The 27,159-nt window shown below is 45.6% G+C and overlaps 2 protein-coding genes across 3 annotated transcripts in view; both read left to right on the top strand.

Moving 5' to 3' along the window:
- The first annotated feature begins 1,265 nt into the window (after window positions 1-1,265).
- Window positions 1,266-18,513, top strand: CFAP53 (cilia and flagella associated protein 53). The gene is made up of 8 exons (XM_030470087.2): window positions 1,266-1,470; window positions 2,668-2,897; window positions 5,163-5,336; window positions 11,309-11,612; window positions 14,280-14,495; window positions 15,605-15,821; window positions 16,320-16,422; window positions 17,932-18,513. Exons 1-8 carry the CDS (start codon window positions 1,411-1,413, stop codon window positions 18,146-18,148), a joined length of 1,521 nt encoding a protein of 506 aa, XP_030325947.1. The 5' UTR covers window positions 1,266-1,410; the 3' UTR covers window positions 18,149-18,513.
- A 6,592-nt stretch (window positions 18,514-25,105) lies between these two features.
- MYO5B (myosin VB) overlaps window positions 25,106-27,159 on the top strand; it is a 149,790-nt gene continuing 147,736 nt past the window's right edge. For both annotated transcript variants that reach the window (XM_030470705.1, XM_030470704.1), the window contains exon 1: window positions 25,106-25,258. In XM_030470705.1, the coding sequence (XP_030326565.1) occupies window positions 25,232-25,258 (27 nt within the window). In that variant the 5' untranslated portion in view covers window positions 25,106-25,231. The remainder of the gene's footprint in view (window positions 25,259-27,159) is intronic.

Here is a 27,159-nt window from a genome sequence, read left to right as displayed (position 1 = left end):
CCAACCCACAGGCACAGGGAACCAATTCTCATCATTAAACTCAATCTTTGATTTATGCACTTATTAACGCAAAACTTTCTCACTCTTGTACCTGTTTGTGCCCGCCTCTCCCCCCAGTTGATGTCCTCAGCACCTCACAGCCAGGCAGCGCTGCACAGAGGGGCTGCAGGGCCTGGGCTGTCACCTTCTGAATCACAGACTCACAGAATGGTTTGGGTTGGAAGGGACCTTCAAAGCTCATCCAGTTCCAACCCCCCTGCAATGAGCAGGGACATCTTCAACTAGATCAGGGACCCCAGGACCACATCCAGCTCTGAATGTCTCCAGGAATGGTGCAGCTGCCACCTCCCTGGGCAACCTGTGCCAGTGTTTTACCACCCACATTGTAAAGAATCTTTTCCTCACATCACATTCCTCACATCCTGAATTTCACCTCTCTTAGTTTCAAACCACCACCCCTCGTTCTATCACAACAGGCCCTGCTAAAAAGTCTCTCCCCATCTTTCTTAATAAGCCTCTTTTAAGAACTGAAAGGCCCCAATAAGGTCCCCCCTTCAGGAGCCTTCTCTTCTCCAGGCTGCCCCAGCCCAGCTCTCTCAGCCTGGCTCCAGAGCAGAGCTGCTCCAGCCCTCGCAGCAGCTCCGGGGCCTCCTCTGGCCTCGCTCCAGCAGCTCCACGTCCCTCTTGTGCTGTTGCCCCAGAGCTGGACCAGGACTGCAGGGGGGGTCTCCCCAGAGCGCAGCAGAGGGGCAGGATCCCCTCCCTGACCTGGTGCTCACGCTCTGGGGGTGCAGCCCAGCACACGGGGGGGTTCTGGGCTCAAGCACACGCTGAAGCCGGGTCATATCCCCCCATTCATCCACCAGTGCCCCAAGTCCTTCTCCTCAGGGCTGCTCTCGGTCCCTCCATTTCCCAGCCTGTGTCGATACCCGGGGCTGCCCGACCCAGGGGCTGCACCCTGTGCTTGGCCCCGTTGAACCTCATGATGTTCGCAATGTCCCACCTCTCCAGCCTGTCCTGTCCCGGTGGATCCCATCCCTTCCCTCGGGTGTGTCATCTGCGCTCAACCCCCCCATGTCGCTGATGAAGACACTAAACAGTACTGGTACCCGAGCCCTGAGGGACAGCATTTGTCCCTGGTGTGCACCCAGACACTGAGCTGCATGCGGCTGTCCAACCATCGACCAGTCCATTCATCAGACCCTTATCTTTACAGTTTAGAGGGAAGGCCCTTTGTGGGGGCCCGTGTCAGGGGCCGCAGAGCGGCTGCCCCGCGGGCCGGCGGGCATGGAACGTCTCCCGCCGCCATCACCGCCCGCCTCCTCCCTCAGCCCTCCATGCAGGCTGCGCCATGACGCCGCATCCGCCGCCGCGCATCGCTATAGCAACGGCTGAGGCGGCCGGGCGGCCATGGCGGCGCCGCGGCGCTGCCGGGAGGTGGCCGGGCCCGGCCCGCACTCCGTAGCGGTGGTGAGGGACCGAGCCGCGGTGGGGACAGCCTGCTCCGCTCCGGGAGCGATGGGGCGGGCAGCTCAGCCCGGTGCCGGGCGCTCTGAGGGGAGCTGGGAGCGGGGTGTCGTGAGAGCTGCGGGTTATGGGGGTCCCTGAGGGAGCCGGCCCAGCTGGACCCGTGTGGGGAGAAGTCTCTCCTTCGTGTCTCGCCGTGGGGTGCTGTGTGTGAGAGGGCGCTGGGGAGATGTGCCGGGAGGGACATGGCTGGAGGTGACCTGTGGTGAGAACGCTTGTTCGGTGTGCGTGAAGCAGACAGTAAACACCCCATTGCATGTATAGGGGAAGAATGAAGCTGTAGCGTGGGAGACGCAGAACTGAGGGCACCTGAAGCCATTTCATGCTCTTGTACAGATGTTGTGCTATTCAAGGCAGTCCTATCGGGATTTACCCTAATAACCCCAAATTCTCATCATTTGGTGTTATGTATCATAGAATCCCAGACTGGTTTGGGTTGAAGAGACCTAAAAGCTCATCCAGTTCCAACCCCCTGCCATGGGCAGGGACACCTTCCACTAGAGCAGGTTGCTCCAAGCCTCTGTGTCCAACCTGGCCTTGAACACTGCCAGGGATGGGGCAGCCACAGCTTCTCTGGGAAAAGTCTGTGCCAGCGCCTCAGCACCCTCACAGGGAAGAGCTTCTGCCTAAGAGCTCATCTCAATCTCCCCTCTGGCAGGTTAAAGCCATTCCCCTTGGCCTGTCCCTCCAGGCCCTTGCCCAAAGCCCCTCTCCAGGTTTCCTGGAGCCCCTTTAGGCGCTGGAGCTGCTCTAAGGTGTCCCCTTCAGGAGCCTTCTCTTCTCCAGGCTGCCCCAGCCCAGCTCTCTCAGCCTGGCTCCAGAGCAGAGCTGCTCCAGCCCTCGCAGCAGCTCCGGGGCCTCCTCTGGCCTCGCTCCAGCAGCTCCACGTCCCTCTTGTGCTGTTGCCCCAGAGCTGGACCAGGACTGCAGGGGGGGTCTCCCCAGAGCACAGCAGAGGGGCAGGATCCCCTCCCTGACCTGGTGCTCACGCTCTGGGGGTGCAGCCCAGCACACGGGGGGGTTCTGGGCTCAAGCGCACGTTGTCTTATTTGGTGATTAATTCAGCTAAAAAACAAAAGCGAAACAAAAAATGGAATAACTGATTATATTTTCACTGCTGGCATATGTTTTCCCTTACAGAGAGCCAAGCCTCCTAAAGAACAAAGAAATGAAAATTTTGTCTTGGCCCGGAGACAGAAAGAAAAGGAACTCCTTGAAAATACTAATTTAATAAAGCTGTTCGACCAGTACTGCAAGGTCTACAGATGGCAGCAACACAAAGAACAAAAGTGGCTGCACAGTGCTGTGCAGAGAAAGGTTGATGCGACAATGCGGGAGTATCGGGCCGGGATTGATGAGAGGAGAGTGAGGTAGCAAACAAGTAACTAATACCGATATCTGCCCTGCTGTTTTCAACTTAGAGGAATGATGACAGGGAAAAACATTCTAGAGCTCATCATTGTATGTTACAATGTGTATTGGAGCATGATGTTTGTTATTGTAACAGAAAGCACGGGAGTGCTTATTTGTTGGTCAAGCAGCAATGTACAGCAAATAGCAGTTATTGGGCTGTCATTACTAGCATTGATGAGTGAACCAATCACTATAGATCACTTCAAACACAGTAACTAGGGCAGTTTAGGTGGCATTTAGAGCCTTCTCTGCCAAATGCAAATTAAAGGTAGTATTTTAAAGTAGTAGTAATAGTATATTCAGTATATAGTTATAGTATATTCACTTTAATTGCTTGATTTTTAAAGAGAACAAAGAGTACTTTATTGTCAGAAGCTTTAATTGGTGAGTGTAACTGAGTGTTTTGTTGTAGCCTCATCAAGTCAGTGTTTAGGTCGTACAAGTAATTTTCATCACAGGAAGTTTCGAAAATAAAAGAATTTCAGAGGTCATTCAGAAATAATAAAGGTGAGGCATATTACAGTCTTGTAAAGAACAGAACTGAGCTGTGCAGATCTTTGGAAAAAAAAATCGTATGATTTCATTTCTCAGTTACTCTTTCATTTCACAGTTTGGAGCTGTGAAAGTCACTGGTTAGGTGTCCTGTTCTGTTGTGTAGTCATAGCAATTGTATACCATTTGCACAGGTTGCAAGGAACCTCCTGAGATAATCGAGTCTGACCCCCTGCTCAAGCAAGCATGTAAAGCAGGTTACCCAGGACTGTGTCCATTTGGGTTTTGCTTATGTCCACGCATGGAGACTTCACCATCCCTGTGGGCAACCTATATCAGTATGTGACCACCCTCACAGTTAAAAAACAAACCAAAACAAAGCCAAGTTTTCTTGTGTACAGGTGGAATTTCACATGTTTTAGGTTGTGCCTGTTGCCTCTTGTGTTGTCACTGTGCGCTACTGAGAAGAAGCTGTCTCCCTTTTGCACATTCCTTCCCTTCAGGTGTTTATATACATCAATAAGTTCCCCTGAACCTTCTCCAGGATGAAGTTTCTCCTTCCAGGAGAGATGCTTCAGTCCCTTAATCGTCTTAGTGGCCCTTCACTGGGCTTGCTCCACTAAGTGTGTATTTTTCTCGTCCTGGGGAGCCCAGAACTGAATCCAGCAATCTGGGTGAGGTCTCATCAGCGCTGAAAGGAAGGTTCACCTCCCTTCACCTGCTGGCAGTGCTTTTCCTCATGCAGACCAAGATGCTGTTGGCTTTCTTTGCCGCAGGGGTGCACTGCTGGCTTATGCTCAGCTCTTCTTCCAGGACCCCCGGGTCCCTTACGGCAGAGCCACTCTCCAGCCGGTCAGCCCGAAGCGTGTACCAATTCATTGGGTTATTCCTCCCCAGCTGTTGTCGAACTTCAGGGGGCTTGTTCTTATTTAGCTGCTTAATATCCCCATGTTGTCTTTGCAAGGAGACTCATCTTGGTATATGATTAAGACTCTATGATTCAGTTTCCAGAATTGGTTAGTCTTTGGCTTTGCTACTATAACTCCCACTGGCAGTGCCAGCGTAGGTCCAGAGCACTATTGCTCATGCAATAGGAGGGGCATACCATTGTATAAAAGTCAGAGTGATTTCCTGGAGCGCACTGTGGCATTCGGGCTGGAAATAGTGAGTTTCTGGATTCCTGAATTCCCCCACGTTTTTTTCTGCTAGGATAAATACAGAGGTAAATGGTGACATGTTTGAAAATTGCCAATTTGATACATTTTTCCCGTCAAAATTCTTTCAGAGAGAAGTGGTTTATGAGTGATGCTTAAATAACAGAGGGTAGTTTAAGGAAAGATACAGTTACAGATGTGTAGAGAAGGGTGGTAAATACCAGGGAGGGATTATGCTGAAGGATAACACTAGTACAAGATGAAATTAATTTCAGCTGGTGACAAAGGTTGTATTTGTTTAATGGGGGGCTGAAGTTGTAAAGCAGCATTGGAAATGGGTTTGTAAGATAAGGAGCTTAAATTGTGCCAGGACAGAATAGCTCATATTGTGATGCAAGATTCCCTCCATGGGCACAACAGGAATGATCCCTGAGTTAAAACTTGGTGTTCCCTTCTTTGGCATTTGAAAGAAGTGTTGAAAGGAGCCTAGTACCTATTTTGTACTCGTAACAAGTAAACTCAAACTTACTCAACAGAAGGGTTTTTTTAGCTTTTCTTTAAACATTTTTATTACAGGCTTTGTGAGCTTCTGGATGCAGAGGAAAGTAGGTACTGTGCTGAGATGGAGGCACTTGAAGAAACGGCAGAGGAGAAACAAGCAAAGATGAAGAAGCGAGCAAAATTACTGAAAGAGAAGAGAGAAGAGGAGAGACAACAACTGGTGGCTGAAAAGCGAGAGCAGCAATTCAGGTATCACCATAAAAATATCTTAGAGAATTTGCCTGAAGTAAATATAAAGAGGCCATTTAACAAGGTGACAATAATCAACTGAGTGAGGAAAGATGAATGTGATTGAAATGATAAACCAAAGAAGATTAAGGTGGTTTGGATAGAGGTGTATGAGCTTTGCCAACAGTTGTGAGGCCTCAGCTATGTTGTATGCAGTGAAGCAGAGTATAGCCTGTTTCTGATTTTCTGTGGTCCAAATTTGTGATGCTGTAGTGCTCAGTAAAGTATGCGAGAAAAAAAATTTCATTGGTAGAGATGAAGGCAACAGGTATAGAGAACTTCACTCTCCCCATTATTTAAGTGTTGAGATACCATGAAAACATTCTTCCAAGTGTACTGTGAAACTCTGAGTCCTCTGTGAGCATCCCTGCACTTTCACCGGCCAAGTCAGCTGTTTTTGTCATTCCTTATTCTGGCTTATACTAGAATAATGGTTATTACTATCCTTATACTAGAATAATAGTTCTACTTCACCTTTATACTATTGGAGTGAAAAGCATTCATGGAAGGTTAATTTGGCCTAAATCATGCTTCCTAAGCTACACTGAAGGTCCTTGAAAAGTGAAGATTGTCCAATAAGTTAGTGTTTTTGTTTATTGCATACTTTTCAAGAGTTCCAGCCAAAGGTTAAGTTTAAATGCAACCTGAAGTTTCTGGATGCTGAGCTTGGCAACATCTTCCAAAATCATTAAGATTTACAGGTGTATATCAGGCTCTGAGGCCCTGGCATGAAATCTGACTTGTTCAGTTCTTGGAAATCCTGTTTTCTGAGAAAGGGATGAAAATAATATTAATGTATTTTAATTGTAATCATTTGAAGTGTCTCTTTCTAGACTCCCACGGTGGAAATCCATAACACCTGCTTCTCAGTGTGCAGGGGTAAAAATCGACACTTGTGCATAAACTCTAATTAACTAATTTCACAGGTAAATGTCTCTTTCTTAAGTGTGGGGTTTATTGACTGAGACAGGTGTTAAGATGGTGCATGCACTTCTAAATTCACATGCTGGCTTTAAATTATGGCCCTCACAATTGGCAATTTCTAGTTTGTATCCATCATGCAGTGGTTGAAATTCACTTTTAAAATTGTTTTGAGGAGACGCTGCTGGACTGCCTTTTGTTTTGTACCTGTAGCTTGTCTTACATGCTGAGGAGACATGATTCAGCTTCTGATTTAGACACCTAAAGGTAGGTACCTAAGTGTTGCTATCTTTATATTCACTGGGAATATGAAATCTTGTTCTACTCAGTGGATTTTCATTGAGATCAGGACAGTTAAAGGAACCTAATGTCATCCTGGATTAGCCATGTACTGGTCTGCCAGTTGAACTGCACCCTGGCCTCTATTAACTGCATTGATTAGGTAGGTTCCCATTGATTAGAATGGGAATTAGCTGATATGTAGATGCCTAATTTTAGGTATTTTAGTTGCAAACTGAATCCCACCAGTGAATCTCATCATCTGCTGATACCACACTTGGACTTTGATGCTGCAGTTACCTGTCTTGATGTCTCAGGTCCTCTTGTCTCCCAGTACAATCCTGTTGATACATGATTGACTCAGTCTCATGGGATCATTCTTCTACCTTTCCCAGTCTGCTCTTGGATCTAGGCAATATTCATTCATATCTCATCTCAGCCTCCCCTCTGTCAGTTTAAGGCCATTCCTCCTTGTCCTGCCCCTACAGGCCCTTGTAGAAAGTCCCTCTCCGGCTTTCTTGTAGGCCCACTTTAGGTATTGGAAGGCTGCTATAAATATATGTACATAATGTATTTACTTATTTATAAATTATGTACTTGTAGTATTATATTAGTATATTATATACATTATAAAACATATGCAAAAATATAAATTAAAAGAGAGCAAGGTAAAGAAGAAGTAAACACTATTTTAATTTTAATATTACTTATTAATGTTACAAAACATATTTTCTTCCCACACCCCAGTGGGTTGTCCTGCACACCCCACTTTGAAAACCTTTGCTCTAGGGCACAGCCAGAGGAGCCCAGGGAGGTGATTTCAATAGCAGGTGAATGTACACATGATTTTCTGTTTCTCTTTGCCTGTGAATTTACAACTATTTGGAATGTCTTTCTGAAACCCAATACAGACTTCTTGATATTTCTTTTAACTTAAGAAAGGCGCTTCACTCTTTTGCAGGTATAGATTCTCAACCTGAGGTATGGGAGCGTCTGAAGTGTACAGCACTCCAATACATAATCTCAAAATACTAAAAGGATGCTCTTCTATCCTCTGTGTGGGCTCGGTTTGGAGCTGTAGCCTGAGGGTAATAGATCTAACAGCTTCTCAGTGGCGATGTTAGCCAGGAAGAGCCCTTTGTTGAGAGGTGATAGAGGGCACAGTCCTTGGACTACCAGAGTCACACTGGAATTCATGTTCATGAAGGGCTACAACTTGTATGAAGAGATACTCAGCCAGTTTTAGCCCAAGGGCATGTTCATCATTGGTATCTTTAAAGAAAATCGCAAAGTCTTAAAATTTGCATAAAACACATCCTTTTTATTGTGATAACATAAAACATCCATACAGAGAACGCTGTTATCACAGCAAGTTTGTATTGCAGCCATAAAATGAATAAATAAGTGCGAGTGGTGGGGAATAAATGCAGTTTCTGTCTTTGGGAAGTAGCTACATACATTTTAATGTTAAGAAGCTTAGGATAGCAAAGTGAGGAAGAAAACCAGCCATCTGGGGGAGCAGATGTTTATAGGTTGCTGTAAAAGCTGCTTTGAAGGAATTATTTTGATGAAATCAAGCAATTATAGGGTTATTTTATATTAAAATTCTAACTGTGCTGAACTTTTATTTAACTTCTCTTCCCCTCTGAGAATTCAATTAAAATTCAGATTAGTTTATAATAATGAAAAAGAATAAGTAATTCTTTATTCCAGCACTGCTGAGAGAACTTTGAACCCATTGTGTTAAGGTAATACAGTTATTTCTAATGGTGTAAGATTTCAAATCTTAATAATGGCATGTTTCTATCACAACATTTCAGAAACACATTTTTCATGAATAATAAGTAGTATTGTAGTCTTTCTTTAATCACCACTAACTCCTGACCAGGAGTTGGAAGATAGACCCCAGTGCTAAAATTGAAGAAAACTGGCAATAACGTAGTACGTTTGCTGACCTGCTTGAATGACGGGGGTACCTCTTGGAGTGTGCCATTGCTTGCAGCATGCACATCTCTGTGCTGCTCTCTGCTTTCATTGCTGGGACGACCAGCGGTCAGAAGGTTCCTGACTTGTACAAGAGGTAAACCATTTCTTTTCACTAGCCTGCACTGGCATCTGCTCCTTTGTTACTGCATTTCTTCACCCTTCTCTTCTGCGGCTGCACTGAGGATGGTTCCTCACTCCAGGGACAGTTTCTCCTTTAGAGAATACAAGCCTCACTGGAGGGGAAGAACCAACTTTTGATTAGAGGATGTGGAATGTCCTAGGGTTAGGGGGTGGGGAAAGTACTAAGTGTGGCAGGCTTTATCTTGCAGAGGCTTGGTGTTGATGGGAGGGAACTTGACAGATTGCTGTTGTTTCCTCATAGTTAAGAGGTTAGAAATACCTTCTGGATATCAAGCAAAATGAGAATTTTGTTTTCATGTCACTGCTCTCCATTTTATTGTTCGTATATAGCGCTTAGCACCTTTCACCACAGGCTCGATGGCATTAGGTGCTTTACGTACAGAGGATGAAGAGAGGGATGCCCTTGGCCCCAGAAACTTACAGCTGAAATGTGAGGCAGCGAACAGTGAACGCTGACAGGAAGAAAATGTGGTGAGACCTCTGATTCTGCATGAAATACAGGTCATGGATTGTGTTGTTTGGCTGTACCTCACTGCTGCAGCAACAAGGAACAGCAAGGTGTAGCCACCTTTCCCCACCGCAGTCAGCTTTGATTTTGCACTGCTCTGCTCTAAGTTTGACTGGTTGAATGGCTGTTGTTGTGGCAATGAGAACAGGGTCAGTCTGCTTTCAGCACTGTCACTTTTTCTGTCTGTCAGCAGCTTGTTCAGCCGGTTCTGAAACAGAGGAGAGCTATTTGAGGAAATGCTCTTTGCATTTTATAATCCTAAGTATTTTTTAGTCGGCTGTCTTAGCATGGAGTTTTATTGGTAAAGCTTTGGAAGATCTTGTAAGCCAACACATAATTATTTACATGCTGGTGTTTGCCTCAGCCACATATTAATGATACCAGAAGCTGTGCTCATTCTGTGCTTGTTAGCAGGAGGTGACGAAGGAGCAGTGTCAGGTGAAGAAGCCATTATTTCAGAGCAAATCTTAGGTGTTTTAGGGCTGAAATGAGTTACGCATGACCAGTCGTACCCTATTTTGCTGAATTTTTCCTGTTTGCCTCACTGCCAGTGGATATAGCAGTTGACCTTAGGGAGAGGCCAAATTTGAATTGTTTCTGAGGCCTCCGTGGAGATGTGAACCCATGGCCCCAGAGAGAATAATGCTCCTAGTAACTCTGTACCTAACCCCCCCATCAGAGAATATAGATGCAGGTACAGATGTGGGTTTAGATGGAGACAGCAGCTGTATTGGACTTCGGAATCATTGAGGAAAGTGAAGACTTGTCCTTGGCAGGGCCACAGAACATGAAAAAGCAAACCACCAAATATGTACTTTCAGTGCTGGCAAACTTAATTTTTTTTTTCTTAAAAACAAAATTACACCTTAGTCAATGGAATTCAGATTTTGTTTCATTGCTGTAGTTATGCAAATTAACTGTAACTATCCCATTGTGGAGACAGATAGTTCTGTGAGATAATTACTTGATGACTATTAAATATTTTTGCTACGCAGGACTGTCAGCTAAATGCTGTGTAAAGTAATAGTATTTCACATTGTACAGGTAACTGCTGCTGTCGTCATGCAATGGTTTGGGATTCAGTCAATGATATCGTACAATATCTACTGTGAATTCCTTATTAGCATTGCAGTAACCTATAGAAGATGGCTTTATTCAGCATGAAATTGGGAGGTATCTTTTTACTTCACAGCATTCACATCTGTCTGTCACGCATCCTTAGAGCTTATAGATCCTGAATACTTGTAGATCTTCACCATTGTTTGCCAGTTTCCCATTTTGATTTTGTGAAAATTTGTACCCTGGTTGTAGGACAGAATTAAAATGCTTGTATATTGTTCAAATTAGATGTTGTTCAATAGCATATGTTGATCTCAATGGTGTTTTGTTTGCAAAAATAAAGGCAGAATCTGTAAATAGTTGAGTGTTCTTCAGCTGGGGACAAATACCTGTTTATATGCAACTCAGTTGCAATGAGTAAGTGAAAATTGAAAGCTGCATTAGTTGTTTGACTTTGTAGTTTCTCCCGACTTTCATTGCAACTTTTCTGAGTTATCCCACAAAACTTCATTAAAAAAAATAATAAATTTCTAGTGGTTCCTGTTGAACCTAAATTTCCGTGCTCAAAGTATTTCCTGAATATGAATGAGCTTTCAAGTGACTAATAAAGATATTCTAAGTCTTCATTTGAATAAAGAGCAACCTACATGTTGAACAAGTGCAGTGTGCATGAGTTTTATATGTTAAAAAGAAATATACAAACCCCACACATTGCATGTTCTACTACATATATTTTGTAAAAAATACACGTTGTATGTATAAATTGTGCGTGTGCATATATATATATTTTACAAATGCAGATATAGGACCTGCTCTTCAACTTATTCATGTCAAAATCCCCATCACATCAGGCTCTCTGTGATTCTTTAGGTCTCTCAAGGAGTCAGTGTCAGACCAGGTATACAATTTGGTATCCTGAGCTATGGACCTTTGACCGTGGTCCTATTATGAGCTGGGAACCTCTATCCATCACACACCTCCAGACTTGCTTATTACTTTGAGACTTTTGAGTTTTTTTGACTTTTATGTTGCCTTTCAGAGAACAATCTGAGGAGCTTCGTACACTGTGGATGAAGAAGCATCAGAAGGAAGTGTTTGAAGACCAGCTGGCCCAGGTAGCACTGAAGGAGGAGTTGGAAAAGCAGCAGAAGAAAGAAGAGCAGATATTTGAAGAACTTTTGAAAGAGGATATGTTAGCAAAGGAAAAACAAGAGGCGGCGAAGATGCAGAAAGCAGCAGAACAGAATCGGGAAACCCTGAATGCGCTCAGTGCCCAGGTAGCAGTGCTCAGTGCTCACAAAGAGGAGGCGAAGCGGCTGAAGGAGGAAGAGGCTCGACTGCTGGTAATTTCTGTATCATTCTCAATTCAGGCTTGTGTCTGAGGCCTTCCTAATGATAGGCTTGCCAGACATTTAGATTAATCCGTACCTTATTTGTGTCTTCACTGATTCTTTTGGTATCTGAGACTGCCCTATTATGCTAAGCCTCTTTTCCAGAGCTGTGGCAAATGCATTCCTGTTTACAGAGGGAAATACATCTTTTGAAACATTGTAAAGGATTTCGGCATTCAAAGGCTTTCAGAGCCTCTGTGGGAAATTGAAATGTTTTTAACCTTTTGCCCCATATCTTTGCAGTTTTCTGATTTTCACTTTCCATGCGGGATAGCTGGAGAGTCTTGTGCCCCAGCTGTAACACCCAACACCAGATCTCAGACCATTATACATATGTTCAACAGTCATGGTAAGAGCACTGGGAGGAAACAGCAAGAGTGTGCTGCTCCCAGAAGGGAAGTGGAGCCAGGAGCTGAAGGTGACATTAGGTTAGGGAAGTACACTGTCCTCCCTGTCAAGAGTCCCACAGCACCCAAAGGAACAGAGCAGAGCAAATCTGCTGGCAGTAACTGGGGCCATCTAACAGTCCAGACTGCTCGGCAGATCTGTAGGAATAAAGTCCAAGATGAAGCCAGCAAGTCAAGTCAGCAGGTCTAGATCAGGATCAACCTGAGGCACAGGCATACCTGCAGCATAGCTCATGTAGGCACCAAGGGGAAGAGCCTAACTGCAGCTCCCAAGTGACTCCTCTCAGCCCTTTCTCACACCACTCTTTCCCAGCCCTCTGATCCAAGGCTCATGTCAGGGCTGACTGCAAGCAGAGGTAGCCAAGCCCTGCAGAGAGGTTGTAGAGCCTGTTGGTGCACTCAGGACCCTGATACATACAGGAGGAGGCACATTTATATAAAAAATCCCAACTGCTTATGCTGCAGCTGGCTGAAATTCAGAATCCACATCTTTTTTCTTTTAAAACAAATTAGCAAGCAGTGCCCAAGCTCTCTCACCTGCTAGTGTTGGCTGCTGTTGGGCATCACATCATGGGAGGCATTTGACTACCTTGGCCAAACTGGCCACTACTCTCTTTTTTTCCCCTTATCTCCCCGCAGTGTAGGCTTGCCGTAGTTGTGCTGTCTTTAGTGGGGCTCACTGGTTCACAGTATTCTGTGTTGACTTTGTGAGTTGAGACTATTTAGTTCAGACTCAGTCTTCATTTTGCAGCTATTTACATGTGGTGTTTGAATAATCACTCAGGGTACTCTGTTAGGCACTGAAAGCTGATGTTGGCAAGATACGTACTCCACTGATTTTTAAAAATAATGACTTTACACTCTGAAAATCCTGGCTGTAAAACAGTAGAGTCCTTATTCCAAGCTAGACTGTAATGTTTCCCTTATTTAAAAAGATGCAGAATGAAATTGTCTTCTTGTAACAGCTTTTGAGGCACTGCCAAACCTCCCAGGCAAAGAACACTTCTACTTAACTGGCCTTTTCAGAAAAATGCTACTAGAATAGAAGACTGTAGCTTCCCCTGAAGACAGTTGCCTTGGGCTCTGTCAAGGAGATAAATTTCTGGTGAAGTGGTTTAGTGTCTCAAAAAAAGCTTTCTTCAACGGGTCCATAAAGGAGAGTTTCTGTGTAGAAAATGGGATATAATCCTTTTTCAGAGAAGAGGGATATGGCAGATGGCCCCATTACAAGTTTCTCAGTGCAGAGTTGGTAGCCTCTAATGATCAGGGGTTTCATCTGGGTTAAGGACACACTAAGGACAAGTAAGTGTCTCTGTGTATAGTGGTTTCTTCTGGTTGCTGCTGGAAATAGATTATTTAGTGAAGTAAAACTTGCACCTTTGCCATGAAAGACCATGTGTGCATCAAAATACCTCAGGCTGGATGACAATGATGATCACATACTGTTTTATGACTATGTTTAAGCACAGTTGTGCTTGTAAACTTACTCAAATGCAGGCTGTTCAGGAATTATGCAAAGTTACTTTATTGATGCTACTCTGGGATTAAGGGGTTTTTTTTGCTAAATTTTGCTAAATATTCTTGAATATACCTGTTTGATCTTGAATATGTTTCCTGGTTTTCATTGTTTCTTTCTTCAGAACTCAGCTCTGCTGTCCACTTTTTCTCTTCTTTCCAATATAAAATGGAATGGTTTGAAACCATGGAAATTCGGTAACTGCCCATCAAAATATAAAGATGCAATTACTTACTTTGTACAACCTTATCTTCACTAGTTCTGTGCTCTGGACATCCAGCACAGACATGGGACAGATAGTGCATGCAGAAACAGGAGGGTTCTCTTACTGGCTGATGGTTATGGCTGCGTGTGAAGACTTGGATGTAGATCATAAATGCTGCAATGATATTGATTTCTCTGAAGAGATGATTCTGTCTACCCCTTGAAATATTTGGAGAACATCAGGCATTTCAGTGTTTCAATATTGAAGTGCATGTGATAATTAAATGTAAAAATCCTGAATTCTACTAAATGATATGCAAAAATGTTCATGCTTTAACAGGTGCAATGGATCACACTGATTCTCTAATGTCAGCAAGAAAGGCTTTAAATATTTATCTTTGCTGTCCGATGTTCCAATTAAACTAATTCTAGCCATCACTTAGTTTGAAGTTATGCAATGATTTTACAAGCTGGCTATTTTTACCATTGTAGGAAGAAGAGCAGCAACTGCTTAAACTAGAAAATGAACAACTTCAGATGGAGAAACTACAGAAACAGAGGGAATGCAGGGATATGTTGCTTAGTGCAGCACAGGACAGGAAGAATCGTCTTAATGAAGAAAAACAAGTTGAACTTGCCTTAGAGATGAAGATCTTACAAAAAGCTCTTCAGGACCCCCAGGAGAACATTGAGAAAGCAAGAAGAAAAGTAAGGCCTAGAGGTGTTTGCTGCGAAGTTGTGAGGGAATACCTCATCTAGACTAATTTTGTGGCCCTTAGTGCTTTATACTGCACAATATAAATGAGATCAGACACCAGCCTTTTTCTCTGAACAAGTTGATTCTTTTCTTGCATAGCCTGTTGCCTCTCCTCCTGCCAGCGCTCTACTTCTCTGAAGAAACCCATTATCTGTTAAAACCACAGTGAGTAATTTAAAGCATGCTTTGCAGTCAGCAACGGTACCAAGCTAGGGGAAAGAAGGGAGCTCTTAGGAAATCCTGTACTCTTGTCCCTCTGTACCATTTCAGGGTGTAAATCACCCAAGCTTTTTCATCCTTGTACTACATGGGTGTAATGGAGGTTAGGAATGTATTTTTTGTTTCATGGACCTGATTTGTTAAATATTTGCGATTGCAGAGGAAAGTAAATATTTAATTTATTCTAATTCATTAATGCTGAGAAATGATTCTAAGTCTTAGCTGGATAAGCCAAGATGCAGATATAGCATGGGTATAGATAGCTGCATATATAGATGCAAAACCTCACGTTAAGTATCTTGGAGATGCCATAAATTGATGGATATGACTGTCACTTCCTAAATTTAAAATAAGTAGATTGTCCAGCTTCAGGGTGAAAATAGCTCTCAAGGTAACTTCAAGCCAGAGCAGAGAGCTGCATTCATTATTCTGCTCAAGTTATTTGGAAGCTCATGTGAGTTTATACGAGAAAGTTGTATAAACTCACTGTTAGACCTTGGCACAAAATTAGAGGAGGTGATATTTATTATTATAATTACAGGACCCCAAGGCTTCTAATACAGGTAAAGGTGAAGTAGCTGTGGGAAGTTTGTGAAATGTCTGTGTTGTAGGCAGCTGAGCTTCTGTGGGGAAAGGGATCACTTGGTTTTGTTCTGCTCTTACACTGCTCTGGCCCAGGCACTGTTGACTGGCCAGGAAGAAGATTCTGTACAGCCCTTTCCTATGGCAGGGTTTGGAACGGAGCTCTCAGTTCCCACACTGGCTGCAAACCCCACTTCATGTTTTGAAAGGTTTTTTTGAAGTCATTTACTCAGCTCTGCAAATGTCTGTGTGTTTGCAGCAAGAGCTGTTAAAGGAGCAGAAGACTTATCTGGCACACCTGGCTCGACAGCTGGAGGAGGAGAACCAGCGAGAAAAAGAAGTGGACAAGATCATTGATGGGGAGATGGCGAAGATTTGGGCCAAAAAGGCTGAGCAATTGCGACTAGAAAAGGAGGCTAGAAAGCAGCTCCTGAATGATGTTCTGAATACAAGACAGCTGCAGATTGTGGAGAAGTGTAAGTAATGACAGCTGACTGTCTGGGCACCAAACCTATCGCATGAATGTGAGTCTCGGCAAAGGCAGAGGGAGAACAGCACACTGCTTTTGGAAAGGCCATCTGGCCCAGCATGCGCAGCGTGTATGGTTGAGTGGACGACAATGCTACTGCATGTGAATCTGCTTCTGAAACTTCACTCCTACAGACATGCCTTGCACTAATTTCCCATTGCTGTCACCACAGCAAAGCCTAGTAGAGTAAGGATTGCATGAGCAAGCAGTCATTATTATTAATTATATTATTATTAAATTCTTAATATGAAATCTTTTCTATTCTGAGTGGGTGAAAAACAAATAAGTGGAGAATACCCTTGCCATTGTTTTGCGTGCCTCTTCAGAAGCAACAGAGCTCAGGCTTGCTATTTAGGCTACTTGGCTTGAACACAGCCTCGCTGTCCCTTCAAGCTTAGCAGTGCTGTTATCTTTAAAAGGTTTTGTTGTTTGGGTTTTTTTGCAGTGCAGAGAAATGTAAAGGAGCAGGAAGAACTTGCTCAAGAGAAGAAGTTATTAGCTGAAGCAATCACAGAACTCAAGCATACAGAAGAAGAAAAATATGCAAGGTTTTTTTTTTCTATGCCATCAGTTCATTTCCTTGCAGATCAGTGTTTTAAACTTGTGAGAAGGCTAATCCTTATTTTCATATAACTTTAAGAGCACTGGGTGGGCTTTCTTCTGTTCAGAGAGGCTCTGCCACTGTGCAGCCTGTTTGCTCCAAACTGCTCAGCAGCAGCCCTGTTACACTGCAATAGGTATTAAATCACTAATTCCAATCTCATCATACAAATAATGGTGTTTCATTACATATCCTTGTTTTGGTTTTTTGTGAACATCATGTGACTTGCATCAATCATGGTTATTAAATACATCCCCTCATACTCTGAGTTGTTATTATGAGTGGCAGAATTTGGGGAGGAGGGTTAATGAAGGGTTAGTTCATTACTTACGTAGGAGAACTAGTGTGTTCAGGCTTATTGCTAAACTCCACCCACATGCATCCCTTAAACAATCATATAGGCAGCCACCCAAATAACATACTAGTGCACGAAACCCAGCTACACGGGGTTCTTCTTCCCTTACAGCTCCTCAGGGTGAGAATGTAGTTACATGCAATAGCTGAATTGTTCCTCTTGGTGTCACGCAAAGCCAAGGGCACCGGGCCTTCTGCTTCCTCAATTTCACTTTTGCACTCCTGCCCTTTATCCACACCTCTCCGCAGGAGGTAACCTAGTAGCTCCTTCCACAGACAGTATCTGTTGTGTTCTCTGATGGTGTTATTGGTAACAATCTCCTGGGTACAGCAGGAACCTCACCCTTCTGAAGGAAACATACTGGGCTTCATTTTGGGTATGCTTCACTTAGCAAAGGTGTCATTCGGCGATGTCTGTAAGTGTTTGTGGTTCAACTGTGTTGCGTTAGTGCACAAGTCTGGACTAGACTGTTGGTATTTCAAGTGTCTGTGTGAGTCTGTATGACTCCTGCTCCATAAGTGCCTGAACATGTAGGTAGACTTCCACTGCTTCTCCAGAGGGTAGTGAAAGTAATCTGTGAGTCTTGAGGTGGAAAGGAAGAGTGATTTCTTCTGACAACCATTTCCTAGAACATCAGTACAACAGCACAGCAGGAGCCTGCACCTTGCCTTCCCTTTGGCAGTAACTGGTTATCTTCAGAATGAGGGCACAGAGATGGGGTATAAGGCTGCTGCATCAGCGAGCCTCAGCTAGGAGAGGACAGAGACCTGACACACTGATTCTCTGTCCTCTCACCACCACTGCGAGGGGCAGAGAAGGGGCCATGCTGGTTACAAATTGTTCTTGCTCTCTTTGTGTTGAGGTCTGATTTTGCACTCTGCTTTATAAAATGTTACAGAATGCAATCAATTCTCCAAAGACCCTAAGGTTAGCATGTAGCATTTGGTTAATAGACTGGTAGTTATTCTTAACACCTAAAAGGAGTTCTTTAGTCCAAGGTTGAATGCTAATAGCTTTAATAATAATAATAAAATAATGATGTTGTTTGGGGTTTTTTTTTACCCACGCTTCATGAATAAGCTATTCATATATCTTTTACAGAAAAGTAAAAGAAGCAAAAGAATACCAAGAGCAACTCAGGGCTCAAATGGCCTATCGACAACAGGCCCGTGATGCTGAGCAAGAAGAGAAGCAGCAAGATTATGAATTGAGTCTGGAAGCAGAGAGGGCTTACCAAGAAAAGGTACAGGACATTCTATCAACACCTCATGAGAAAATAGCAAAAACCCACCCTTTTAGAAGAAAACTAATGTCTTAACTCTCAAGAAGATCACTCACTATGATATTTTAGCTCCCTCGGTTGCCTTTAAAAACATTTTCTAAAGGTGTTTATAACTGACTTGAGTTAGCAGACCGCTCTCCACTGTGATGCTCAAAATATTTAACTGCAAAATACAAGAAATGTAGTATTTTAAAGGTAATTTTTTTCCATGTGGATTTTTACAAAATAACCAATCCAAATCAAAGTATGTGACATTTTAGTAGAAGACTACTGTGTGTTCTCTGCAGTATAATAATGGATTATGGCACAAATAGTATGTAGGCATCCTTTAAGATCTGCACAAAGAAAACTTGTAGAAGAGTTTTAGCAAACTTTTATTAAAGTGCCTTTCACACTGCAAATATTTTCAAAGTCTTTTTTTGTATTTAGACAAAAATTACCTAGTGATTCATCTTCATTTTCCTTGTTAAACACAAAACTATGAATCTATTTTACTATGGGATGGACAATAAAGAGCGATACTGCTTTGCATGTGTTCTGACAGCCCTTGAACAATCTGTGGAATACTGGAGTCCCAGTGCTAGTCTGTGAGACATCTGCTTGGACAAAATTAATTGTGCAGGACTGAAGTTATCATTTTCTTGCAGAAAGGGTTATTATTTATAATTTTGATGGCAACTCTGCCTCTTTGGACTGCCTTTGGATTGCTGCCAGTGCCATGGTCTGAATACACAGAATGGGGGTGCAGAGCCCCAGCAACGTTTTAGGACAGAGCAACACAAAAAATGGTCAGATGTCAACAGGAAGCTCTTGGAAGTGTTTTGGCGGTGGGGAGGAGGGACAGCTCCCCACAGGACACTCAGCTCCCCCTGTCAATGGACAAAATTGCCCTTTATGTCAGAGGAGAGGTGGGAGCAATTCAGCTTCTCCCATGGCATTGCCAGCAAACAGCTACCTGCTGTGTATTTAATTAGTTTTCCCACTGTCCTTTTCAGAGGAAGTAAGTGAAGAATCCATTTACAGCCTCATATTCTTTCTTGTTCGTAGACTGTGTGGCACTCAGAAATGTTTTAGCTGCTTTCTTGCATTTTGCCATCTGAGTCCTTGCTGCTAGTCACCTGTAGATGTTTCTCTCCTCCAGCTTTTCAGCTTCTGCCATCTTTCACCCAGCCCCTGCCTTTCCACCCTTTTCCTCTCCAACTTCCATCCCTCACTAAGCACTTCCTCCACCTTCTTTCTCCTCCCTATCTTCCCACTGTTTGGTTCCCTGTTGGCAAATACCAGGACTCTTGTGGGTTTTGTTTTGTGGGAGCATGAATGGATGCATGGGGAAACTGATAAACAGCTGGGATTGGAGCCTAGGAGCTCTTGGAACAAATCAGGAATAAACTGCCTGCACAGTCACCTCAGTTTCTTGGTTTAAAGCAGACAACAAGTTGACAAACACTGTTTGTCTGTGGAGAAAGATGTGCATCTGTTTGCAAAAGGACAGGAAGAGACGTATTAATCTGAAACGGTGTCAGTGGTCTTAGCAGAGCAACACAGCTAATTATGGGTGTAAATGGTGGACGAGCCTGGCCCCAAGACCTTGCCCTGCTGAGGGGTGAAGGAGTGTGGTGGGGTTTTATCCTTGCTTACACACAGGACTTCTTTGAGAGCAGCTTCCCAAGATAGGAGATAGAAAAGGAATGAGTTCACCAGCTGTGGCCATCAGACAAGTGACTAGACAGAGCAGACTGGTGCCACTTCATGTCTGCTTCCTTGAATCCAAACAGGGATGTCTGTTCCAGCGTTTAAAGGGTGGCTACAAAGAAGATGGAAACTCCCTTTTTACAAGAAGTCCCATGGAAAAGATGAGGGATGATGGGCACAACTTACTCCTGCAGAGACTCTGACTGGACACAAGAGGAAAATCTTTCAAAACAACCACCAGGGAAGTGGTGGACTCCCCAACATTGGACAGTGCTAAGATTCAACTGGACAGAGTGCTGGGACATCTAGTCTAGGTCATGCTGTGTCTAGAAAGTATGGATCAGATGATCCTTGAGGTCCCTTCCAACCTGGAATGCTATGACTCCTACAGACATTGAGAAAGGAAATGTCAGTTGCAAACCAGGAGCACGGGTTGTTAGTCGGGATGTCTAGCCCTTAAACTGTGCTTTTCAACAGCCGTCTCCAAAGCCACACAGAGCTGCTTCTCCTATTTTGCAGGTGGGAAAGGCCATCCCAAATAATGGGAATAGTCTCATGAGCCCAGAGAGCTCAGGTAGTCATAGGTCTCTGCTCTCCCTGCTGGGTCAAATTGGCAGAATGATTAAGAGATTAATTTCCTGGTCTGCCGGTGTGGCTCTGCACAAGCAACAGAGACTTTTTTTCTTTACTACTTTGAATCATCTTTGAAAAATGACCATAATAGCACATTCAGAATTCCAGGATTAATTAAAGTGTGTTATTAAAGGTCGTGACACTGTTGGCGGGTACCAACCACCCACTATGAGAGGCAAAAACTATCACATTGGTGAGCTCGGTGAATTTGAGCCATCCAGAACCATAATAAGTCTTTTTTTAATAAAGTAGTATCTCAGAAGAGGTGGTCAGAGCTATCAAGTATTTATAAAGTATCTGAGCTCCCATTCCTGGAGGCAAAATTCCTCTGCAATGAACATGAAGTCTGCACAAAAATGAAAGTTCAGATGGGAGCAGGTTTGCCTTTGGCAGAGATGAATTCCCATGGGATAACGGGCAACCAAACTCTTCTGAGAGGAAGCTGGTAGTCGACCAACATGTTGCGGGGGATGACCCCTTTGCTGCTGAGTGCTTTGAAGGCTTCAAGCTGGTCTAGAAGAATGGATAAGGCTCATACCAGGCTGAGTGGCTGGGTGGGTGAGCAGACTCCTTGAGAAGCATCCTCTCACTTCCCCTAACAGTCAGATGAGTGATGCACTAAGAATGATACTGTGTGTTGAGACTGAAGAGTTTCCTTAATTGTACTGATTTCCATCTTCTTCCAGTTCCTTTTATGTCCTCACAGTCAAGGATAAACAGGGCAAATAGGGCGCCAAGTAGCACATCCTTGAGTGTGGTCATGCCTTTGCCTCCTTCCACCCAATACGCGTGTTAGGGTTATAACTTAGAGAACCAACAAGCAATAATAAAATCACAGAATGGTTGTGTTGGAAGGGACCTTAAAGCTCATCCAGCTCCAACCCCCTGCCACGGGCAGGGACACCTTCCACTAGAGCAGGTTGCTCCAAGCCCCTGTGTCCAACCTGGCCTTAAACACGGCCAGGGATGGGGCAGCCACAGCTTCTCTGGGAAAAGTCTGTGCCAGCGCCTCAGCACCCTCACAGGGTAGAGCTTCTGCCTCAGAGCTCATCTCAGTCTCCCCTCTGGCAGGTTAAAGCCATTCCCCTTGGCCTGTCTCTCCAGGCCCTTGTCCAAAGCCCCTCTCCAGCAGCCCAGCACACGGCAGGGTTCCAGGCTCAAGCGCACGCTGCCGGGTCGTGGGGAGCTTCTCATCAACTAACACCCCCAAATCCAATAACTGTCAATTTGACAATCGTTAATTGTGGCTTCCCATGTCCTGAGGTTCTCAGGAGCATTAACTACTACTCACATATGTGGTATCTTCCCCCAAGTGAGCAATCCTGTAATCAAAGCATCCATTAAGAGCGCAGAGACACCGCTGGTAAGTGGAGCAGCCTGGCCCATGGCTGGATGACCTCTGCCTGGACCAGGGCTGTGATCAACACAGAGATGAAACCACCAGCATTTAAAACCCAGGCAGTTACAGCCTCTTCATTTGTACAGATACCAGAGCTTGGAAAAATACTCTTTCCTGTACTTTTTCATCACATTTTTCACATTGACAGGGGAGGAGCAGAGGTGTGGAGCCTGTGAGTGACTCAGTCCCTAGTTGCATCATTCCCAACCAGCTCCAAGGTCTGAACTTCTACCACTTCCCAAGGCTTTCAGACTTTTTTGCACCCACCCATTTGCTCACAAGGGCTTTTACACTGACCCCAGGACTCTCCATGCTGATGTTTTTGGCCACACACAAGGACTTGAGCTGGGGAGTGTCTCCTGGTGCCCTGTGGCATAGTGCTGACCAGGGCTGCAGGCCCCTGTGGCTGTGGGAGCACCTTCAGGGCTGGAGGCTCACTGTGAAGCTACGCCCAGCTTCGGGCAGATGCAGTTTTATCTGCAGGAAAATCCTTCTTTGTTAATTAGTCATTGCTTTAACAGCTTGATTAATTGTTCATTAAGACCCTTAGGAACACTTGCTGCAGAAACAGCCAGTGCCACCATGCCCAGGTGACACTGCAGCCCCAGCCAGACCCGAGGGTCGTGCCCAGGCATAGCATGTGGTGGCTTCTTCATGGCCCAGCAGGAGGAAAGTCCACATTTGAGGTCCATGGGACAGCTCTGCATGCAAAAAATCGGGACGTGGGGTTGTATTTAGCAACAGTCACCTCTCCTGATGACATTTAGAGCTGTTAGAATCAATGCACTTTCCACACGCTGCACTGGCAGTGTCACATACAAGAGATATCCAGTGAAAGCACAAACCTTTCCATTCAAACCTTAATATACACACAGAGAGTTTAAACTACTTTGAATTGTGCAGATATTGCCCCTAGATTTGAGGAAGAAGGTTGACTCAGCTCTCATTTTACCCTGACCACGCACACTTTCAAGCAATAAAGAGAGAATTCTGCCGCAAAGTATTTCCATGGATTTCGGGATGGGGTTATCAGTGTTAATGTAATGGGAATTCAACGCTGTCACTGTAGTTTGGGGGTCAGGGGATTTCACTGCAGAAACGCTGTTTTCTCCTGCCCATCTAATTCAACAGCTAACTCACCTTTGCTCCTCTACCTAAATAAAACCCCAAAACTGATGTGGATTGATGGGGTGCCTGTTGCACAGCAGATAACTCCAGCGCCAGCCCCAGCACCCTGTCTGCCTCACCAAACCCTCTGGAGCCCCTTGCTGCGCCATGCTGTCATCCATCTGTCCATCCACCTCTTCCCTGGGATCTCCACGTGTCATTGCAACATGGGGACAAGGCTGGGACCTGTGAGCATGTGGGGGACCAGACATGTGTCTGACACCCATCCTGTAGCTGCAGAGAAGCCACTGGCTCTGCTTAGAGGGGAAAAAAACCCCTCTTGGTTCTTTTTCCCTTCTAAGTGCTTCAATGTGAATGCAAAAGGTGGCACTATAAATTTCTATATAAAAGCAAGTGCTTGTTAAATATTATCATCAACACAAGTTCTGATTCCCAAATGGAAAGAAGCTCCTGCCTCCCGAAGGAGACAATTTCCAGCAACTCAGCACTTAGGACACACTTCAAGGGTTTTGTATGTATTTTTAGGGTTTTAGTTTCTAATTTTAATTAAAATTTTAGATTAATGGAAAATCACTCATGAAACTGGCTGGTATGTCATGGGAACTGCTGTGCTTTGCCTCTGGGCTATCACTGCCAGCCAGGCTTCACCGACACCTTTGCTCCTGATTGCACTGGTATTTCGTTTTTACAGTTGATTCAATAAAAGGAGAGGAGCGAGTTTTGTTTGCCTGACAAAGCTTTGAAGGCTTTGCAGAGATTACGCTGTCGAATGTGTTACCCAGGGTAATTTCTGTGTAGGGTGCAGGTTTTTCTCCCCTTCTTTGCTCCTTCCCAGAGCCACCTGCAATTTACTAGGAGGTGGATTAAGAGCTGGAAATGAGAGATATTTGGGATGCTGTCTGTCCTCCCATCTGGCTCTGGGGTGGCAAAAGGAAAAGGTGCCAAAGGGGGGAGTTTCACCCTCCCGAAGGATGAGGAGCAGAGGGTGAGATGCCACCAGTGATGGCTTTAAAGAAAGGCTGTGGGTGCCCCTGTGAGCGGCACAGCCTGAAACCACGGCAGGAGGGATCCCCAGTACGGAGTAAACAACCGTGGCAGAGAATAAGCCCCCGCTGAGCCCATTTTCTGCCTCCTTAGTTAATATGCAAAATACCTTGGATGATAATGAATAGCAATAGTGATTAATTGGCAATACTTTGCATTCACATCATCCTTCTCAGTCTCAGAAGGTGTCTTATAAACAGGAACTGAAGCACAGGGTGATCCCTGTGGGATGGAAGGAGGCACTGTGGCCATGGGCCGACAGGCTGGGGACAGTTTTGGGCTGTTTCTGCCTGAAAAACCATTCCTGATGCCGGTGTAGGATAGAGCAACGCACACCAGTGCCCAGGAGTGCACAGTGTTGGCGATGGTGAACCCAAACCCACCTCCAGGCAGGATACAAGGGAAAAACCCATCCCTGGAGCATTCCTTGAATGTGTTTTCAGTGGGATCATGGGCTGCTCATCCCTGCACAGACGTGTCCTGGCTAAGGACACCCTGCTCAAGCCATTTCTTGCACCGCAATATATGGGCGATCCCCACTTGAGGAGGACTGCAAAGCCTCAAACCACCAAGGGGCACCCGCTTAATTACCCTTTTGCCATGGGAAAGGAAGAAGAATCAAAGAATAAAAGGGAAAAGAACCCAAAACCAAACCCAACAACAAATAGGGTGGGTGCTTCAGCAGCTCCCTCCTGCTGCAGGGAGCAAGACCCGAGCGGGCTCCTGGGGACTCTGGGGGACCGGGGAGGGGAAAATGTGTGTAAAAAGGGGTTTATTTTAAAAAGAAGTAATAAAAACCGATACAGGCGGTTGAGGGAAAGCACTACTACCCCCACCGAACCGTGCCGAGCCCGAGCCGAGCCGATCTGAGCCCGAGCGGTGCTGAGCCCATCCGAACTGAAGCCGAAACCGAACTGAGCCTGAACTTCTCCTGTCCGGACCGAACGGAGCCGGAGGGGGCGGCCGCACCGCCCCATACCTGAGCGGGGCGCGGCGGAGGCGGAGCGGCGCTGCCTCCTCCTCCTCCTTCTCCTCCTCCTTCTTCTTCTTCTTCTTGTGCTGCCGCCCCGCCGCTCCCTTCGCTGCCCGCACCCCGCCGGACGCGGCGGGTGTAAAGGTCGCTCAGTCTCTCTCGGTCCGATCGCGCTCGGTCGCTCTGTCCGGCGGCGCCGTTCGCTGCCTGCCGGCCCCATGCCCCGCGCCTAGCTCCGCCCGCCCCGGCCATGTCCACCGCGGAGCTTTACACCAAGGTGAGCGGGGAGGCGGAGGGAGAGAGGGGGGGTGTCTGTGTGTGTCTTCCTTGTGTTTTGGGGTAGGGGGGTCCCAGCCGTGGAGGGGACCCGAAACTTTCCCCGGACCCATCGCTCCCCCGCGGGGTTCGCCCCGTGGACGGCGGGGCTGGTTTTCCGTAGGGAGCAGTGGACTTCGCCAGCGGGTCGCGGTTGTGGCAGCGTTGGCCTCGTCCTTGGTGGGGTTCCGTCACCTGAGCGGGCTCCAAACCGCGCTCGGCTTCCCCGGATCCACACGGAATAGTTTGTTTTCTCATATTCCCACAACACCGGGGTGGGAGGGAGGGAAAACCAGTCCTCAAAACTGCTGTAAGTAACCGGAATGCTCCCGAGGTGCCCAGTTTCCGGAGTCCTTTTCGTTCCGTGGCTCAGATAAAGCCCTCGGCCGGGGTACGGCCAAAGGCACCCGCTTCCTGATGGCAGCCTCGGAGGTGACATGGCTGATGGGATGGTGGCCTCGCAGGGTGTCGCCGGGTTTGCATCCAGCCGCCCTCCCGTCGTTTCCCAGAGAGAAACACGGATTTGTCCTAAGAAGTGGCTCGTTGTGATGATGGGAAGCTCGGGTGCTTGGTTTTTGAGCAGAGTTTGAAACCTAGATAAGATACCACTCGTGTTTTCTTTCTCTTTTATTATTCTGTGGCTGTGGGGTACTCAAGCAGGGCACAGAGTATTCCTGGTCCTTGGTCAGAGCAGGATGCGGATACATCCCACACAGTTTGGGCTCTCTGCCCTCTTCCCAGCACAAGGTTTGTGTCTGGAAAGATCTTTGCCGATTGAGCCGGCTTGATGAAAGAGCTCCTTGCACGGTACAGAGTGATAACTGGTACAGAGAGAGAGCCCTGTCCCTGCACTCCCCATCTTCCCAAGGCTAGGGAGTGCTGTGAGCATCCAGGGTGCAGGGAATGTGCTTAGTAAAAGCCATAAATAATGCCAGGCAGGGGCTCATCGAGCAAAGTGCTTGGCTTCAGAATGGGTTTTGCTGTAATAATGAGAATTTTAGTGTTTTGAATTCTTCCTGTGACCATGGTCAGTGTGGGGATGCTGCCAGATTGGCACCAGCCCTCTCAGGGAAACACTTTTTGTCTCTGTGCCAACCTCCCAGGCTTAACTTTGGGGCAGATTTCTGCTTCTGTAACTCATTTTGCGGACAGCTTTTATGTAATATCGGGGGTTGCCACTTCGTTTTTTTGGCTGTCGATATCAAACACATGCAGAATGAATTGTGAATCTGGCAGCTCCTCCTTTGAACCTACGGGCATTAAAGAAGCCCCGCTGGATCGACAGGGCCGTCTGTGAGCGGGATGCCCTCCATCCTTCTCGGGAGCGCATCAAAAGCAAAGTCTCAGGTTTGGAAAACCTTTTTCCCTTGGAAAATCTGTCGGGGAACACAAGTAAAGCTGTGACTGAACCGCTCCGACGTGCCGACCGTGGCATCTCATCAGATGAGTGCATGGATGTGATGGGAAGCAACCCTGGGGAGGAGGGAGGCTGTCTGCAAGTGCGCTGTTATCCCTAACAACCAGGTTAATTGATTCTTAACCTGACGATCGGGTAATTAACCTGTGTCGTGTTTTTATGCAAACTTGGTTAGCTTTATACTGGTGTTCATTTTTTGAGTGGGTATATGGTGCCTGCTGGGGCATCATCACTTGTGATCCTGGTGCTGTATAGGGGCTTTTCAATGAGGCACTTGTGAAGCAATAAATTTGGTGACAATCTGTGCCTGTCATTAATTTCTAATTCAATTTTAATAACAGCAAAAATTCTTGATGAGAGCTAGTGTTTCAGCACTGGCCCTTCTGCTGGTGTCTGTCTGTCTTGCGGACACAAGCTGGTGTGGTGCCTCCATGGATGGTGCCTTG

This window comes from Strigops habroptila, chromosome Z (genome assembly GCF_004027225.2).
Source record: "Strigops habroptila isolate Jane chromosome Z, bStrHab1.2.pri, whole genome shotgun sequence".
Taxonomy (NCBI): domain Eukaryota; kingdom Metazoa; phylum Chordata; class Aves; order Psittaciformes; family Psittacidae; genus Strigops; species Strigops habroptila.
The sequence above is the reverse complement of the archived record's forward strand: the minus strand, read 5'-3'. Positions and strand labels throughout refer to the sequence as shown.